The 18,754-nt window shown below is 37.3% G+C and overlaps 1 protein-coding gene across 1 annotated transcript in view; it reads right to left on the bottom strand.

Moving 5' to 3' along the window:
* RBKS (ribokinase) overlaps positions 1–18,754 on the bottom strand; it is a 72,191-nt gene that overhangs the window by 36,909 nt on the left and 16,528 nt on the right. The window contains exons 2-5 of the mRNA XM_066546532.1: positions 15,459–15,591; positions 10,137–10,200; positions 7,350–7,412; positions 47–211 (exon numbers count right to left, since the gene is read on the bottom strand). Of these exons, the coding sequence (XP_066402629.1) occupies positions 47–211; positions 7,350–7,412; positions 10,137–10,200; positions 15,459–15,591 (425 nt within the window). The remainder of the gene's footprint in view (positions 1–46; positions 212–7,349; positions 7,413–10,136; positions 10,201–15,458; positions 15,592–18,754) is intronic.

Here is an 18,754-nt window from a genome sequence, read left to right as displayed (position 1 = left end):
TCATGTAGTACAAATGAAAGAGAAAGAACGGCTTATGTTAAATTACCTCCACTGGCATGTGCCATTTTCAGAGCTTCAAGAGAAACAGCAGGGGTTATTTCTAGCTGGCAAACAACCACTTTGGCTTTACAGATGACATCAGAAGCCCTCTTCAGGTCTTCAAAATTTAAAAGCAGGTTGGCTCCTGGGACTATGACAATAACATTCTGTCCTAAAGAGAAGATATTGTGGTTTTTACTTTAACTTTGACAATAAAGTGTCAAATGTAAAACATTTCCTTGCACTTTTTACAATACATTTCAGATGAGTACTTCAATTTATTTCCAAAAAGAAAAACCCATTAAAATTGTATGCATTGCTGACATTTTCAAATACACAAATATTTCAGAGGATAATCAAAAAGAATGCTGTACTAATGAACTAACATTGCACAATAGACACAATATAAATTCCTTTGGGAAAAATAATATATGGGCATTCCCCAGTCTTATTTTGGTGTCTTCTGTGAACTCTAAAGAAGCACTGCACTAGTCACAGTGGAGATGGTGGATACACGCTGAGGGTGATATTTGCATCTTCCTAAAATATTCCAGTAGCATTTGGAAGAGAAAAGCATCAATGTGATTACTGAATTCATATGCCAAAAATGGCATAAAAATTTTAATTTTCCCATCAGCTGGGAACAAAAAGTATTTCACACAGCTAAGAAAATTATGCATGTTCTTTAGATTTCAGAGAAGCAGGCTTGCACCATTTACCTGAGACATTTCAAGTTAGGGCTCCTAATCATCATGAAAACCAGAACCAGCCTGTCACCAAAGCCCAGAAAGGTGATGCCTGTGTCTTAGGAAAGTTTTATCAGAGGTGAGTAAAGAAGGTGGGCTACAGCTCCTTCTGCTCTTACAGGTGGCCAGAAGAATAGTCTAAACAAAGCTGTGCGTGTAGAAGCATGGCAGTGTCTCAAAGCACATCTAAGATCCTTTTTATTCTTGTGTTTTGTTTTACAGTTAGGTGAGGTTCATTTACGTAGGTTCCAAATATTCTTTTGTTTTTCTTCAGACACACAAATCACCTTCTTTTATTGCAATTTCTTTCTTTTTTTAATCTCTATTACAACACTTAGAGACCTTCAGGCATGGGTGCCTTCAAATTAAAATTTATTATTAATCACTCAGGTATTAACTTCAATAAGTCAGTTGTTCCTTGATTTACAGGCTCAGCCCGCCCCCGCTGAAGATTCCTTTAAGGACTGCCAATCATTAAAGGCTACCAATTCTGTAATGAACTGAATTACTCTGCAAATAAATATTTATGTTTTTAAATACATTATTTTTGTTGAATGTGACTTCAAAGTCCTTTGACTAAGAACGTGCACAGCTTCTCTCCCTAAATACATTCCAAAAAGAAAGCAGGACAATGGAAAGAATAATATAGTGATCTCAGAGGGAGGGACCCAAGCTTTCCAAAGCAATTCTGCTGTCAATGGTTTGGTACAGAACAGCTGCATATGAAAAGCAAAACCTCAGCACTTAAAAGCCAACGCCCTGCTTTTCAACAGACAATGATGGGCATCTTGGATAAAAAACAAAAGCAAACAAAACAAAAAACCTTCTGCAACACGTAAATGTTACCAAAGATATCTGAATCCTGTTGGGGAAATATTCAAAGGCAAATTTGCCTATTTTGCCAAGCGTATATTTTGATAGCTTTAGGGTGCAGCAGTGCAAGCAGTAAAACACAGGGAATCAGTGGAACAAGAATCTCTTTCATTTCTGCCTGGCCTCTGTGCTTCCTAGAGTCTCAGACTCTATTCACATGTCTTGCTGCATTATCCTGCTGAACTATTTAGCTGTACTGACATGTATATTATTATCAGACTTTGGAGCTAATGGCCCAAGGCAGTAAGGGGGGCTGTTTGCTTAAACCTGTATGTACAAATTCAAGGTAGACCGTGCTACACTGGATCACAGTCTGAAGATTTTCTTCCTAACTACAAAAGGTCAGAGACTTAGAGTCTGCTTTCAAACCTGCCAGGGAGATGCAGTACCTACTGTGGTGCAGCAGACCAGTCAGACAAAACCCAAGCTGGAGGAAAACCCCCCTCACCCCATTCTGTTCTTAGCTATGTATACCAGACTTACTGAATGATAGCAATCACGACAAACTTGCACTGGGGTGCATGAAGGCAGAATCTGGACCCATGCACTCACAATTAATACAAAATTTTGTATTAACAGCAACCATTTTGTTGAAAGAAATTATTTCTTGCCAGGGAAATCAGATGGGAATTCAGCATCAGGGACAACAGAGTTAAAGACAGATGGCAAAGAGGGGTGAGATTCATCTTGTCCAACGTAAAATAATTTTTTAAGTTAAAAAAAATCCTACACAGTAGAAAACTCTAAGAAAACTAATTTTGAAAAATTGTTTTTCTATGTTCCTTCAACAAGGAAAAGAGACAAATATTTTAAGAGGTTCTTTTAGTCTTATATATCCTAGATATCTGTTTGAGGAGGAGATAAACTATTGTCCAGAAAAGTCTGTGTATCTCTGTTAACCCCGGGTGAAGCCTTAAACTGTAGCCTTAAACTAACTTCTAAAACTACTCCAGTGAGGTAAAACATTACCCACACCAAGAATGAGAATAATGTATTTACTGCATTACTGTTAATTCTAAAATCTCTTTTCTTAGACTAAAAATATCAGTTTTGATGGGAACATCTATATAACTTTGAGTTTTGCAGACATCAGCTAGAATATTAAGGGCCACTTTCACACTTGCTATAAGCTGTAACAGCTAAATGAAACTGATAAGCTTGCACAGGCTTACACCAGATGGGGACCGGGTCCACTCAGGATAAATGCTGCATACATAAAAACTGTTCTAAGTTGGGCTTCTAAAATTGCTACTGCCAGTTCTTAGAAAGATGGATAACTCAAGCCAGACCTTTTTTTACATGGGTCATCTTATAGATGACATCAGATGAGAAGTGCCAGTGGAAAAATCAAATGTCAAATCAGTAAACACCACAGTGCAATAAATATCTTTAAAACTAGATGACAAGCCTAAAAATCATCAGTAGTACTTAGAATGAATCAAAATATCAAACAGATCAAACAGTGTGATTGTAACAATAGCTGCAGAGCTTGTGCTTAATAATTCACACAGAAGAAAATTATATTTGTGATCAGAAAAGAATGTTACAAGAAAAACATGTGCTGCCAAATCACATAGTTCATGAATATGAGGGTAGGTTTGGGGTGTGTTACGGTATCATAATTTCTAGGCAACCACTTGATAGAAATTTTCAAGAGTCTTGCACATAAAACATTCAAGTTAATAAAGAAAGTCAATATGTAGAAAGTCTTTAAAATTCAGGTGTCATTTCTTCATAAACCTGAAGGTGCAAACCAAAGGTTTTCCTCTGTGGAAATTATAATAAAAACAAGTTGGCATATGTATTCTAAGTTTGCCTTATTTACTTAGCCTTATCTAAATATATATTTTGAATCCTTTTTTTACTAGTAGTGCTTTGGTACTGAAGGTACACTCAACTTACAAAATAATGTCTATTCACTGTTGATTAATGATTAATAACTTTATCATAAAGTCAGCACAATGCCTGTCTCAAGTGAGGGTTATCATGCAGTGTTCTGTGTAGGTGAGTTCCAAGTCCTAACTTGCAATAATCAAGAGAATTTTAATCATGACTTGCCAAACTCTGTTGTGCCTCCACTGAATTTTTGCTAGGAATATGAATATGAATATTGGCAGACTTGTTCAAACCTCTAGTCCAGTTAGGCCAACATAATGGCACCATCAGCAGTCACTACCAGATATGGACAAAGCTGCAATAACCTTCAGAGGTAACCATGTAAAAAATGATCCACAAAGAGGGTTTTTCCCTCACTACATGTCTGTGTAAAAGTACAACACATCATCGCTTTATGGAGCTCTTACCATCCAATATCACATTGCTAGCAGAAGGTGTGCTAAGTGACAGAGCTCGCGGCAAGAAGGCAGACTGAAAGGGGAAACAGAACCTTGGGTCTGTGATGCACCTCAAAGAAAATGCGTTAAGAAAAGCAGCTGGATGTACCAGCTTTTATCCTTAAGAGAGAAAGTACAGATTTGGATATACAAGATCCTTGTATATTTGTGTTCAGTCAAATCAAAACTTTCTGAAAAGGCAGCAGCATAAAAGAGAAGAACTGAAAGGAACACAAGATCCCAGAAATATTTCTGCACAGCTTTCTGAGACCAGCCCAGAGCTGGTCTTTGCAGCATCTGGGGGCTGCACATTTTTCAGTGCAGCTCTATAAACTCGTTAAGCATCCCTCTACCATTCTGCATTAAAATAGAGATTGAACGTCTCTACCTTTTATTGAAACTATACTGTATTGTCACAGAATATAATCAACTTTGAGATTATCAAATGTGCCTGATATTTTCCAATTTTTAGCACTTTGCCAATTACAATAGTGGGTGAGTTATACCTGTGCAATTCAGTAACCAGTCAAAAACTTCCAAGAAATTCTGCAGTGCCAGTCAGACAGACAGAGGTAACATCAGGGAAGATTTCCTTCAGAGCCTCATCTGACTCTGATCTCTACAGCTTTTCTTTGCTCTGCCTTCACTCATACGTCAGAGCATCATATACCCTCTACTTTTATATGTCCTACTTCTTCCTGTGATTTTTCCCAGCTGGTTTGGGTTGGTATTTTTCCCAAGTATCAGTACATGTAAAGAATTGGTAAGAAGGGAAGGTTAGGTGTGTAACAATACAGCAACGAAAACTTGTCAATTTAAAGAGATGATAGCTATGGTTTTTATTTGTCCCTCATCTTAACACAAAACAGCATCACCAACCCCAACTTCAAATGCTTCCCTTTCAGGTACAATTTGAACTAGCAGAAACTACTTTACATCAGTCCATTGAGTGCTGTGGTGTTTCAGCTATGCCAGCACAGCCACTGCAGTAAAACATGCATGTGTAGACAAGCCCTTTGAAAACTGCTGTAACGCCTGCTTAGGTCAAATCAGCCAGGTTTCTACAGGAAAAAAAAAATAAAATGTCTCTTGCAACAGCAAAGCACATAAGTACTGCTATTTTACTGCAATTTACTCAATTCAGGCGCCAGATGGTTTTTGAGAGAAGTAACAACGAGAACCATTACCAATTCTGTGCATCTGTTTGCTTTAGAGCATAGTTCTGACCAGGTTTACTCTTCTACTAGATTTTAAATTAAATTTGAGGCCAGTGCTAACTTAGCATATGATTTTTCAGTTACTCAGAGGCACAAACTACATGACTTTATGCATTATTCATGTCACTATGTGAATCACAAGACTGTCATATACCCTTCACACTGACACTGTAAGATGTAAGATAGCCCACTGTGAACCTCATGGCCCCAAACATCCATGTCCCTTTCCTGGTGCTAATAAGGTTTTACATCCACAAGATTGTTTTGTTCCTTATCCTTCAGAAAAATTCTTGGTGGTAAAATTTTAACAGATCATCCTCTGTTCATTCAAGTTTAGACTGTTTTTATCTTAGCTGGCCATGCATATGAATTGGGAAATTATAAGACTGGTTCTTATTCTACTAGTCTGGACAGCAAGCCTAGTGCAAGACATGTACAAAACAGTGAGGCCCAGGAACACTACTGGAATTCCCACTGTTTACAATGGCCATAGTGACTGTAGGCAGCATAAGAAGTGTCAAGAGTTGCTGTGTAATCTACCTGCTGATCCAAACCCAGAAAAGGAGGTGGAAGTTAACAGGCAGGTATCCAGGTTATCCAATGTATTAGTGTTATTTACCTTATTTCTGAGTTAGAGCTGTCATGCAAGGCTTGGATTAATCTTACTTAGGGAAAATTAAACTCACATCTCCAACTAATTTGCCTAATTTTCCTGAATATTCCTGTGTAGGCTTGCCTTTAGTCACAGTTCCTTCCCAGTTTTGCTGCGTGAGTTAATAGTTATGTTTCCTTTCCCATTTTGAGCTGTAGCCCAATGTACAACCATCAGGTTACATAGAAGCTTGGTAAGTTGATGTGTCAGCTAAGCTGTGGTAACTGTTCAAATGAAGCCTCTTAGCAACTCCAGAAGTGAACTAATCCAATCACACTTAATTTGTTATGTTTGCATAAACATTATCAGTCCTAAGCTCTATATTTTGATCCAGACACACTTTTTTTAAGGGCTCTCAATTGCTTGAGGAAATAGCTTGAAAAGACATGTAGATCTGGCACTTAGATAGGTGGTTTAGTGGGAGACTTGGCACTGCTGGGTTAATGGTTGGACACGGTGATCTTAAAGGTCTTTTTCAACCTTGAATTTATAGTAAAAGTGAGGGGTAAGTCACAGTAGGAAAGGAGAACTTTAACCTTCTAATATACTGTGTGTTCAGGACAATATAAAACTAGGTTGATCAGCTGGCTGATTAAATTATGCTTGAGGAAAAGACATAAAGTTTTCTGAGGATAGTTTAGCAGTCTTAACAAAAAATATGAAAACAAGCCAAATCTTTATTTCTTCCTCTGCAAAATAAGAGCAAAGGCATAGGCTAAGGAAAACTAGCATGGAAAAAAAAATGCCATTTCACTGTGTACTCATCACTGCAGATGCAACTTGAAATCAAGATTTGTGGTAAAATTACAAGATCAACAGAAATATTTCTGCTTATACTGAGGACAAGTCCTTTTCCTGATTGAGAGCATAATGACTGACTTGGTGTCCTGAGGAGGCAAACATTTCCCTCATAGGACCAGAGGAAATGGCCTGAAGTTATACCAGGGGAGACTTAGATTGAATATTAGGAAAAATTTCTTCACTAAAAGGGTTGTCAAGCACTGGAATAGGATGCACAGGGAAGCAGCTGAGCTACCAGCCCTAGAGGTAGTGAAAAGACAAGTTGATGTGGCACTTAGGTTCAGTGGTAGACTTGGCACTGCTGGGTTAATGGTTGGACTCCATAATCTTAAAGGTCTTTTGCAACCTAAACAATTCTACAGTAAAAGTCCTGGGTAATTTGTAGTGGAAAAGGAGAGCTTTAACCTTCTAATACACTGCATGTTCAGGAATGTAAACTAGATAGCTCAGCTGGCTGATTGAAATATGGGTATTACACTGCTAATTTAAGCATCTGATTCTGCTGCTTTTAGGCACCAAATTCTACTCTGCCTGCAATAAACAGAAGTGCAATAAAGTGTGAATAAAATCTTGGGAAAAAAAGAAAAATGTAGGAAAAAAAATCCACAATTAACAGTGACAAGTCAAAGGTTTCTTTTATGGCTGAAAAGGCAGAACAAAGAGGACAATTCAGAGCAGAAATATGTACCTTCACTGTTGACAATTATTGAAGCAGTTCCAGTAGCAGCATCTGTAGTTTGACCTACAAATGCTAAGAAAGGGAAAAGTTAGAGCATGCACTAGTTCAATACATTACTTTCAACCAATAGCATGTGACACAGTTTAATTGAATTAAATCTAAAATGAACCCATAACCTCCAGCAATTTAAAAATGCTAATTACTCTTTCATGTGCAACAATGCCAGAGAAGCTAACAACAACAAAAAGTGTTAATTTACACCCACAAAACGAAATACGAGTCCAACGTTCTTTAATTTGGCTACATCTCTGAATTAGAGAAAGCATGTTATTTATACAGCCTTCTCAAGCACTCTACTCCTACTTGGAAATATTTCTTTTATCCAATGAAACAATAGAGTCAAGGCTAAAGAAAAACAAAAATACTAAAACAACCCAGCATCTCATTCTGTGTAGATTTGCATTTCAGCAGCAATATTAACTAATGCTACAAAGGCAGTGGTGGGGTTATATGTATCCTCTTTGGATTATTATTCAGAGAAATTAACATCATGCTGGTAGCACTGTCTGTTAGAAAGATTGTTCCATATTTCCTACTATAAGAACCTGTTTTCAGCTGATAGCAAATTTGTCAAATACCAACTAATAATAGGAAATTGATAGTAGAAATCAGTACCAGTGTAGCAGAAAACTGACCAAAAAGTTGAGGGCTTCTTTTTTCTTCTCCAAAAACTGTATTAGAGAAAAATCTACTATTCCATTTGAGACAAATTCTGGTGACTTTTTGTTTAAGGAGCTCTGGTGTTCTAACATTGTAGAACTTGGATTTAATGCTGGGCAAAAGTGGGCTTCTTTCTCAAGATGTGCCTTTGTGGCCAGTTTAACAATCTGCTCCAATTTGAAGAGGGCAGAAAAAACACCTTACATCATGCTCATCTGGTTTTGCTGAAGTATTGCAGGTACTTGCCCTGGAGGTACCCTTGTCTAGCTCAGTTACCAGGGTCAGGGCAGGACTTCCCTTACAATTACAGCTTCTTTTCACCATGAATTCTGTCTGCACACTAGAGCTGAAAGCAGAGAATGTGTGTCTTCTGTATTCTCAATGCTCTTGCAGCACGAGCAGCAATTTGCCCGGTTCAAATGTGGGAAAAGGAACAACAGATCAATAAAGATCTAAATGGTCTGAGCAGCACTGGCAGCTGGTTTGTTGTGGAAGACAAAAACACAGGGGAAGGGGAAAATTACAAAACAGATTGGAATTGGAAAGAAAAGGGGTGTGCTGATATGCTAGGAAACAGAAGAGCAACGTGAAGACATACAACAAGGACCCAAGTTATGAGAGCTGGCAGAACTGGCATTACCCCAAGGATTTTCATCCAGTACCCAGTATCCTTATGTACAACAACAGGGATATGCTAGAAAATGATTAAACCAGGACAAAAAGCCCATGACTGAAATAAGAGAAAAAACCTCTGAGCACACTGAATCACCCTTGCCTCCAGATCTTGGAAAACAAGTTAGGATCCAGGATCAACATCACCAGCAGTATATCTTGTTTTTCTCCAGGGCTGATCAATGGAGGAGGTGACAATCAAACACAATTCTGAGATATTTTTAACTCAATCAGCAGAAATTGGGAGTTTGGACCTAAACATTCCAGCCTTCAAATGATCTACCTAGGTATCAATGAACTGCAATATGATGGAATTTCTGAATATTTTCCCTACACTTTTCTTTTGTTGCTATAAAGATTATTTAAAAAATTATGTTAAGATTGCAAGATCAATAATTTAAATCAGAAAACATTAAGGTTCTTTGTGGCATATGCATTATAATTGCTTCATTTACACCATCAAAGACACGAGGTAGTCATGCTTTGGAGACATTCAGAACTGTACAGTAACAGACACTGTTTTCATGGCATCCTTGCTTGGTTTCTTGCCTAATTTGAAAGACACACAATGAATAAACCTATATATACATTTGTGAAATATTTAGATGCTACACTGATAAGCATATTAAAAAGGCCCACAAAATACTGATAGTTTTGTCTTTAAGGCAGGACTTGAATAATGCTGTAGATTAAGCTTGTGGCTGCACATTAAACAGAAGAGATAAACAGAATATTGAATTGCCACTTAGTGATTACATCTATCCAACCTTGTCCACCCCAAAGGAGACAAGGATGGTGTAGACAAAAAAGTGATCATATAGTTAAGCAATGCACAGTAGAGAGGGAATTGGTTTTACAAAGGTAAAAGATAATAGAATATTGTGGATGCCTCATTTTCCCTTTTTCTGAAAACCTTTTAACATTGATTTTTGTATGTACGTGTGCTAACATCAGCTGCAGTCTCTCAAATGACTGCATGGGTCGGTTCACAAAGCAAAGGTGAAATGTACTGCATTTACCATTGAATTTCCACTCCATCCCTCCTCTGACAATGTGAAGTTGAGAATGAGTAATCAGAATGAATTTTTAAATTTCTCACTAGGCATTATTATAATTAATGCTAGACTAAACAATTGCATAACAGCAAGCTATCTTCAGATGACTTGCAATGATGCAATCATCTGAGATTTAGAGGCAATAACACTACATTTTATTTTTAGTGGTACAGCTGATTTCAGGAGTCCCCATATTCTCTCTCATATTCATTCATTCCTGCCAGCTGCATCAAAACAGTTATTCATAGTTCTAAATGGTAAAACATATCTAATAAGGTAAAACAATAATAAATCCTTCACCACCAGTTTTTGAAGTTCAAAAATAATACAAAATAAACTAAAATTTTACCTGTAGAAATACCATTCTTCTTCAAATTAGCAACATAATCATTGCCAAATGAATCACTCCCAACCTGTACAAAAGATAAAATAATGGGTTTTCTTTACAGAAAGGTGAGAGGATAAATAGACTATCTTTAGACAACCAAATGCTCTACTGTAATTTAAATACAACACTTTTATTCTTTAGAAGCCCTTTGCATTATTAATCAACAAAAAATAAATAAGAAATAATGGTTAAAATGTATTAATAGTATTAGAAAACAATAAGAACAGTGTTCTGCAGTTTTCTCCTTCTCTATTACAAATACCCATATTGCAATATTCAAGTTTCATCCTGGTACAAACCCTGTGCTTCTCTGACACTGAAACTTCTGGGGATTTTTAAATCTGGACATGTACTGAATTTTTCAGCTTTGAATTGAAAGCATTGACATTAATTCTGGTGTCCTTCTTAATTGCAGTTTGTATTTTGAATTTTTTACCTCAAGTTTGCTTGGTGGAAAAATATCAAACTGTGTCTATGGGATAGAAAGCAATGATAAATGCAGCATTACTAATTTCTGCAATTCTCAGTACTAAGTGTACTGTTTAGAAATTCAACATTTTTTGTTTGCATTATCCAGCAACAGCAGATCAAGTTGAGTTAAGGAGTCAAGCTATGGTCTATTGTTTTTTTAATAGCAACTTAAAAAGCTTGTAATTTCAGTTCCATTAATCTTTTTAGCTGAAAACAATTCTGCTTGCTGTTTATTCAAACTAATATAAATTTCTTTTTGTTACATTACACAAGCTGAACAAAGGAGATGAGGTACACGGAGAAAAAAAAATAGTTTAATTTGCTTAATACCATGAAAGCATTTAAAATATATTTATAAAGCCAACAAAGTTTTTGAGTCACCACTCAGCCTGTCTTCAGCATGCATAGCATGTGTTCCCAATTCCAAGAGTGAGTTGTGTATCTGAGCAGTGTCAAAGACTAACCAATGCCACAGAAAGTATTTTTGCAAGAGATAAAAAGAAGTAGAAGCCAAATCAAGATCCTGGTTGTGGGTATAGAGGAGTCCTAACCAAATATCCATCTTCTCATAAAACAGCACTTCGCAGCTAATGGTGTACTTCAGTTACTAGAAGCACAAAGCAGCTGCCTCTACTGGCTGTTGTTAAAAATTTGTCTTTTTAGGAGTTCAATCCTTCAAAAAGCTGAGAAGGCCTGAGTACCAGCCAATGATCACAAGAATTGAACATTTTGATTCAGAATTCTGAAATTTAAAGTGTCACAGATGGATGATCCTTCTCCTCACATATTTGATTGCATAACCATGATTTGAAATGTCCATTTCCTACAGCATCTATAAGGGATTTTTCTAAAGCATTATTAAGGATAGTCCCAGTCTTCCAGCAAAGGAGGACAGTAATTAAGGTCAGAATAGTTTAACCAGATGGAACATTGGTCTAGTACATGGGAAAAAACCCCAAACAACCCAACATTTTCTTGGGTTACTGTGTTAGTCATTGTTTTCATATTTGAGTATATTTGTACTTCTGACTACTCCCAGTTTGCCAGACAGGGCGGGTTGTCAGAAGCTGCCTCTTCTGACTGCTTTAGGCTGGATGACTGCAGCCATCTGCAATTGAAACCTGAGCTGTGCTCACCTCTGCACCCTAACAACTGTGCTCTGATGGTATCACCTTCTCCCTCCCTTGCTAGCTACTATGATTCTTCTACAACAAATCTCACAATCTGCTCAGTCAATTCAGCAACAAAATATTTCATAACCTCGTTCCAGAAGCTCAACTGAAACTTCCTTCCTTCAGCTCTGGATCCTGCATGGCTGACAGACACACATCCCTTACTTTTCAACTGTCAAAGCAGCTGAGATCAGCCATGGTACTTTTGCTCACCGTAAGACATCTCAGTGCTGGAGGGAAGCCCTCCAAGGGGTGTCCATGGAGGTCACTTTCCTCTGGAGACTTTTTTCCATGTTAGTTCATCAGTATCCAACCCAGTTAATCCTAGTGCATTTGAAGGACTTTATTTTTCCATTCAGGCTTTACCCCCAAGGAAGACAAGAGTATTGGACATTAGACTCAGTTTAGATTAAAGGCATATTTACTGACCATGTCAAATTATATAACATTGTTTTAAATATTTTCTGCTTTTGCACAGACTCTCCTAGATGGAGTACTGGACAAACAGAAAAATAGATGTCTCAGTCTGCAGACCACAGAACACTGTTAAGAGCTGAAATAGCATTTCTTCTTTCCTGAATTCTTAACAACAAAAGCCATTTCTACAAGCATTATTGTCACACAGTTTACATATCAGAATAAGTGGAATTACATCAGTATTTTTCAGTCTGGGTTTTCCCTGCTTATGATCATGTTTTCCACAGGAAGCTAGGGAGCTAGCTGGCATCATAGCAACTAGAATTCTAGCAGCTTAAGAATCAAACTCATCTGTACCTGAAAATTACTTACACCAAAAAGCATGTACCTCTTGATAATTTTTATTTCTTTTATATGTTGTTTTTTTATTTCAAGCATTTACTATTTTTTGTCATTAGGGAATTAAGCAGGTACTAAAGACAAGCCTAAGACAGTAATACAAAAGGAAAAAACCAATTGAAGATACCCATCATACTCTGCCCTGCATCTGAGATACCACTGTATTCATATAATGAAGTGAGAATTTAGCCTATAGCACTTTAACTTAAATTTGGCTTATGGATCATTTAAAAGACTACACAACATGGTAATACAACACTTTCTGTTTCTAAGTAGGAAACAAATACAGCCATGGCTTAAACAGAGTTTAGTATATGCAATATCAGCAATGTCCAGTGAAGATCATCCCAAATTGTTTGTTAGAAGTAAAGGATGTTTTTCAGCACATACAATGTCTCTCAGACCAATGTCCCTGCACCATCTTATTCTAGGATGCCAAACAGATTTTTTTGGGATTGGTCATGACAAAAAGAAAGAAAATAGGGGAATTTGAAATCTCTCTAGAACACTGTTATTTTTTCAGTACTGCAACAGTGTTCTTGTATGAACCTGAGCAATTAATTTATTTGCTTAGATCCTTAAGTACCCTAAAAGGAATGCTTTACATTTCTCTGTAACTATTCCATCAGTACATTGTTTTACAGGACAGAGCAAATTGACTGCTACTGTGACACACATTGGTAACTCAGAGTAACAGTGGCCACTTGCAGAGACATCTGGCAGGAAACAGAACACTGTTTGCATTTCCAGTACTGAAACGCAATTTTTTAACATTTTTTACAATTTTTACATTAAATTCCACAGCACGCTCTGGCATCTCTAGTCATAACAGTAAGTCATTATAATTTTCTCTCTCTCAAACCCTCACCAAACACTGACTCTTGTGTTTTAAAGCTCTGAGGTATGAAGAATTCCTTGTCACTTGATCTGAGACCTCTATCTCCAGTCTTGTTGAGGACATCCTCTAAATTACACTGCTGCTAAGAGGATGCCACACCCAATGGAATGTCCCTTTAGTATTAATACTGATTCCATTTTCTTAACTTCAGATTGTAGAAGTAATTTTTGCATCCACACTAGATAAAAAATGTTGGGAAATATGACCAAAACAGAAGCATGTAACTGAGAACAGAGTATGTGTGTGAGGGGCAATCCAGCTTAAAGCACCACCGAATACTTCAGATTACTTGTTGCAGTAAAAATAATTTATTTGTAGAAGCTCATTTTTGCCAGATTCTTCTTAGTTTATTAAGCAAGGAATTTTATATCTCATTAACCTATGCAGATATAAGACTGTATAAGAGACTTCTATGAGATGAGATAGTATATTGTGAGTCTATAAAGTGCAATTTTTAAAAACTAAATAACAACTTTCAAAATTAAAAAATAGAAAATGCTAACATTTTCTCCAACAAAAACACAAAAGAAAGAAAGATAAAACAAGAGAAAGAGACAGAGGGACAGACAGACAGAAAGATGGAAAGACAGAAAGACAGAAAGAAGAATGGGTTTTACTGAAATAACAGAAATATGGTTTTGAAAAGTACTTAGAAAATATAGTAGCTACTAAATTTTATTATGAATGTGTATGTTTCCATTGCACTGAACAAAGGGCTAGATCATTAAAAAAAATAAAGCAAAATTCACACTTGCAATGGAAAAAAACCCTTTAACATTTAGCATGAAATGTTAGGAGGGAATTCACTGCCAGTTCATCTTGTACTTGAATCTGATCGTTCTTGAATGCAAAGATGATCAAATATACACAATATGACAGAAGTGCAAACATTGCCAAAAAAAGACGACCCCACACTGTAGAACTACTAGTGATAATAACTCACAGAAATGCTTTCAGGTGTAATTTAAATTTATAGCCAGCATTGTTTAGTCTAAATGTTGAATTGAAAGAACAGTGAGGAAGGCTTCCTTGAAATGTTTGCAGTACTTCTCAAAAAATCCTTGACAGACAATGATCTAACAAATTTAGCATCCTCCCCAGCTATGGCAAAAAACAAAGTATGTCCAGTCAATTTGAAGTTTCATCTACAGTTAGCACAGGATAGACAATAAAGACTACAGAGAGAAAAAATTTGATCTTAACCGTAGTAATGATCACTCAAAAGTTATAATGTTTAATGACAAAAATCAAAGAAAAGCATTGTAAGAATATAGCATCTGCCAAGTTGAATCAGCCCAATGGTCTGTGAGCAAGTCTTTAGAGCTGTATTACATCAGATGTTTCAGAAAAGTAGGCAAAAATATCCCATAGCACACAAAAGTGCTAGAATTTGGATACTATCACGTTATCTTAAACTCAAGTAATGAGATAATATTGAACCCTCAAAGCACTTTTACATTCCTTCTCAAATTTGTCACTGGCTTGTGAGTGATTTTTAATCATCTACAAAGTAAACTTCAGAGCGACGATAGCTTCTAGCACCTGAATGCCATCAATGAAGTGCTGATAGCTGTAACAGTGGGGAACATAAAGAGGAAGGCCTAATCAAGATTTCTTAAATTTTAAACATGTCTAACTCTTCCCAATTCTCTTTTCCATGGCATATCAACCTAAGTTTTGCAATACTTCTCTACATGCAATTTCTGTCAGATCTGTAGCCAACTAGTTTTGGTTCTGGCAATGTTCTTAAAAAGCCTCCTCCATGCTTAAATTTATAGCTGAAATAAGAAAAAGAAAAGAGAATTAGAGAGAGATTTTAAAAAGCTAAAAACATACCAAAAGCTTTTTGGTAAGTGACCAAAAGGTTTGCTGGAATTTGCATGAACATTCAGTTCAGCTGTAATTGAAGAACAAGTCAGTACTTACCTTGCAGATCAGCGAGGTCTTGGCCCCAAGTCGAGCAGACTGGACACACTGGTTGGCTCCTTTCCCACCAAAACCAACAAAAAACTTCTGTCCAAGGATAGTTTCTCCAGCTTTTGGCAATCGCGTAGTAAGGCTGTTCCAATTTAAAGCAATATTTACATACATTAGTGACTGCAGATAACAAGCATCTTCAATATAAGAGTTACATTGTTATACTCCGAAATGGCTCAACAGTCAGCCAATAAAACTGAAAAATACTCAAAAGACCTTTTAGGGTTCTACTCCACATCCCACTAGCTTAAGTTTATTCCTTATGTGCCACACAGTCCAGTTTCTTGTCCCCTCAAGAGAGGGACTGCATTTCTTTTGTTCATGTTTCATGTTTCTACAGAAGTTGTACCTTATCCCCAACTGGCATTCTCCACTGCTAACTTAATACAGATAAACCATAAATCTATAGGTTTCACTGTTCATGGGGTTTTTTTACTGTAACATTAGGCTCAAGTTTACATATAGTTCATTTAATTCCATTACATGTAATTATACCTTCTTAAACTATCCTTAAGTAATTTTTCACTCTGTTGGTGTTCACACCCCTAAGAATTGTAATCATTACCAAAACCTGCCTCTCCTCTGCTGTCATGCAGGCATACTGTACATATTTAACATTTTTCTTTTTTAAGTTTTTCTCTTTACAACTTCTCAGCATTTTGTTTTTTCCTTGAATGCAGTCCAATCACATTTACATCCTTCTGCGGATGGGTGCCCAGAACCAGATGCACTAATATAAGCCGAAAGCCATCAGGAGTGTATTCTGGTTTCATTTCCATTTTGGAAAAAAACAAAACAAAACTGCAGTTTTGTTAACCTTACCAGATGCTTTGCTATCTCAAACAAAAGTTGAAAAGAATAAAAGATGCCACTGAGACTGTGGGGTAGAATTTCTCAGAATGCAAAGACTACCTGACTTTTGTAATTTTTATTAAAATACATAACCCAAAGATGCCTTTTCAACACTCAGACAACCAAAATTTCTGCCTTCTCAAGGCATGCATTCCAGATACCAGGCCTAAAAATGTAATTTTAAAATCTCTTATGCTACAAACAAGTTCACAACACGTGGAAAGAGAAGGCATTATATGGCATACTAACAACTTGCTCAGTCAAGAACAGTTACCTCAGACAGTTTCCAAAGTCTGCAGGATAGAAAGGAAGCATGGGGAATGGGAGTCTAAAAGAATTCAGAAGAATCCACCCTAATGATGAAGATATTAACTTCAGCTCTGTTTGTCAATTTATAACATCATTTTACCAATAAATCTCACAGCAGCTTCAAAATTCAAAAACTGAATTCTGGGCTCCTCAGGACCAGAGGGACATGGAGCCCCTGGAGCAGGTCCAGTCGAGGGTGACAAAGGTGATCAGGGGACTGGAGCATCTCACGTATGAGGAAAGGCTGAGGGAGCTGGGCCTGGTCAGCCGTGAGAAGAGATGCCAGAGAGGGAACCTCATCAAAGTCTGTCAGTATCTGAAGGGAGAGTGCCAGGAGGATGGAGCCAGGCTCTGCTCAGTGCTGCTGAGCAATAGGACAGGAGGAGATGGGCAGAAACTGATGCCCAGAAACTTCCCACCTGAACATGAGGAAGAACTTCTTTACTGCATGAGTGACTGAGCCCAGAAAGTCTCCCTCAACGGAGATATTTAAGAAATGCTTGGATGCAATGGGCCACATGCTCTAGGATGACTCTGCGTGAGCAGGGAGCTTGGAACAGATGTGGACCACTATGGTCCCTTCTAACTTCAACTATTCTGTGACTCTTTGAAAATTGCCAGCCTTCCAATTCAGAATAAAAGGTTAGATATTACAAGAAATTATTCACTGTGGGGGTGGTGAGACACTGGAACAAGTTGCCCAGGGAGGTTGTGGATGCCCCAGCTCTGGCAGTGTTCAAGGCCAGGTTGGATAAGGCCTAGGTCTAATGGGAAGTGTGCCTGCTTATGGCAGAAGAGGTTGTGTGTGGATGATCTTTAAAGTTCCTTTCAACCCTGAATGTTCTATGATTCTATGCTTCTGCATTAGGCAATCACTACAGATTGTTTTTTGAAAGGATATGAAGAATGTATATATTACTTTTTGAGCTTATGCTGCACCTTCTGGGGCATATGGGTGTTTGCAGAATCTTACAGAACTAATGACAGAGCACAGTCTAATTTACTGAAAATTCTCGGGAAAAAGTAAACATTTTTTTTCTCCCTCTAATTTTCAGTTTCTTCAGTCCAAAGGTTTAGGATCAGTAGAAAGTCAAGAAAACCTAAAATGAAACTAGCAAAGTCAAACAAGTCCCAGACTCCCAGAAATTAGGATTTTGGCTTTGAAGGAGTTGTTACAGGTCTGTGTTTCATCAGTAGTTATAGTTTCCAGAGAGATGCAGGTAGGGATGCAGCCACACTACCAGAGACACTCACTATCACAGCACACCAGATTTTAGGATAGCATACACAGTCACCAGGTTTCTTTGGTGTGGGTGGCCACAGATAAACCCCCGAAGAGTCACACATATAGCTCACAGCACTCATTTCCAGAGATTCAGAGCCAGGAACATTTTGTTGTGAAATGTTTAAAACCATTTTCAATAAAAACACAAAAGCTTTTTAAAAATACACTTATTACCTTGTATGTATATATATATATATCTGGAAATGATTGCTAAGCTCCTAATACAGTGAAGTTAAAACTGCCCACAGCAGCATCCAGGAAATTGTTTTTATCGATGAGTAACTCTACGTTCTCAGGGACAAGGTTGCAACAATAAAGAGTATCAATAAATAGTAATACATAAACAATATTCCTTAATGGTAACTTCTGTAATTTATCACCATTTTCACCAAAGCCAAAGCCAAAGTTCCATTTTCATGGACGCCAAAGCAAGAGACAGTTGTGGACCACAGAATGAAGGCCACAAGACTCAGCTGAGGAAGCTCCTCTTCAGTTACTGCCAGGGTACTGCACACACACCTCTAAAATTAGGCACCATTCAGTAAGGAAAGATGTCTCACCCAGCTTTGGTAATAGGAACAAATAGCACCTCTTGTATAGTTCCTTTCATCCACACATCTCACTACACCTTAAAAAGCAGAACAACATAATTATTCCTGTTTTGCAGGTATAGAACTTAGTCAATGCATTTTGCCTTTTCATGCCTTGGGTCAGTCAAGAAGCCAGGGGCAAAACCAAAAAGAGAGATCAGCTTAATCCACCAGTTCACACTGTCTTCTCATTTAAATTCTGCAGTATG

The sequence above is a fragment of the Molothrus aeneus genome, chromosome 3 (genome assembly GCF_037042795.1).
Source record: "Molothrus aeneus isolate 106 chromosome 3, BPBGC_Maene_1.0, whole genome shotgun sequence".
Taxonomy (NCBI): Eukaryota; Metazoa; Chordata; class Aves; order Passeriformes; family Icteridae; genus Molothrus; species Molothrus aeneus.
The sequence above is the reverse complement of the archived record's forward strand: the minus strand, read 5'-3'. Positions and strand labels throughout refer to the sequence as shown.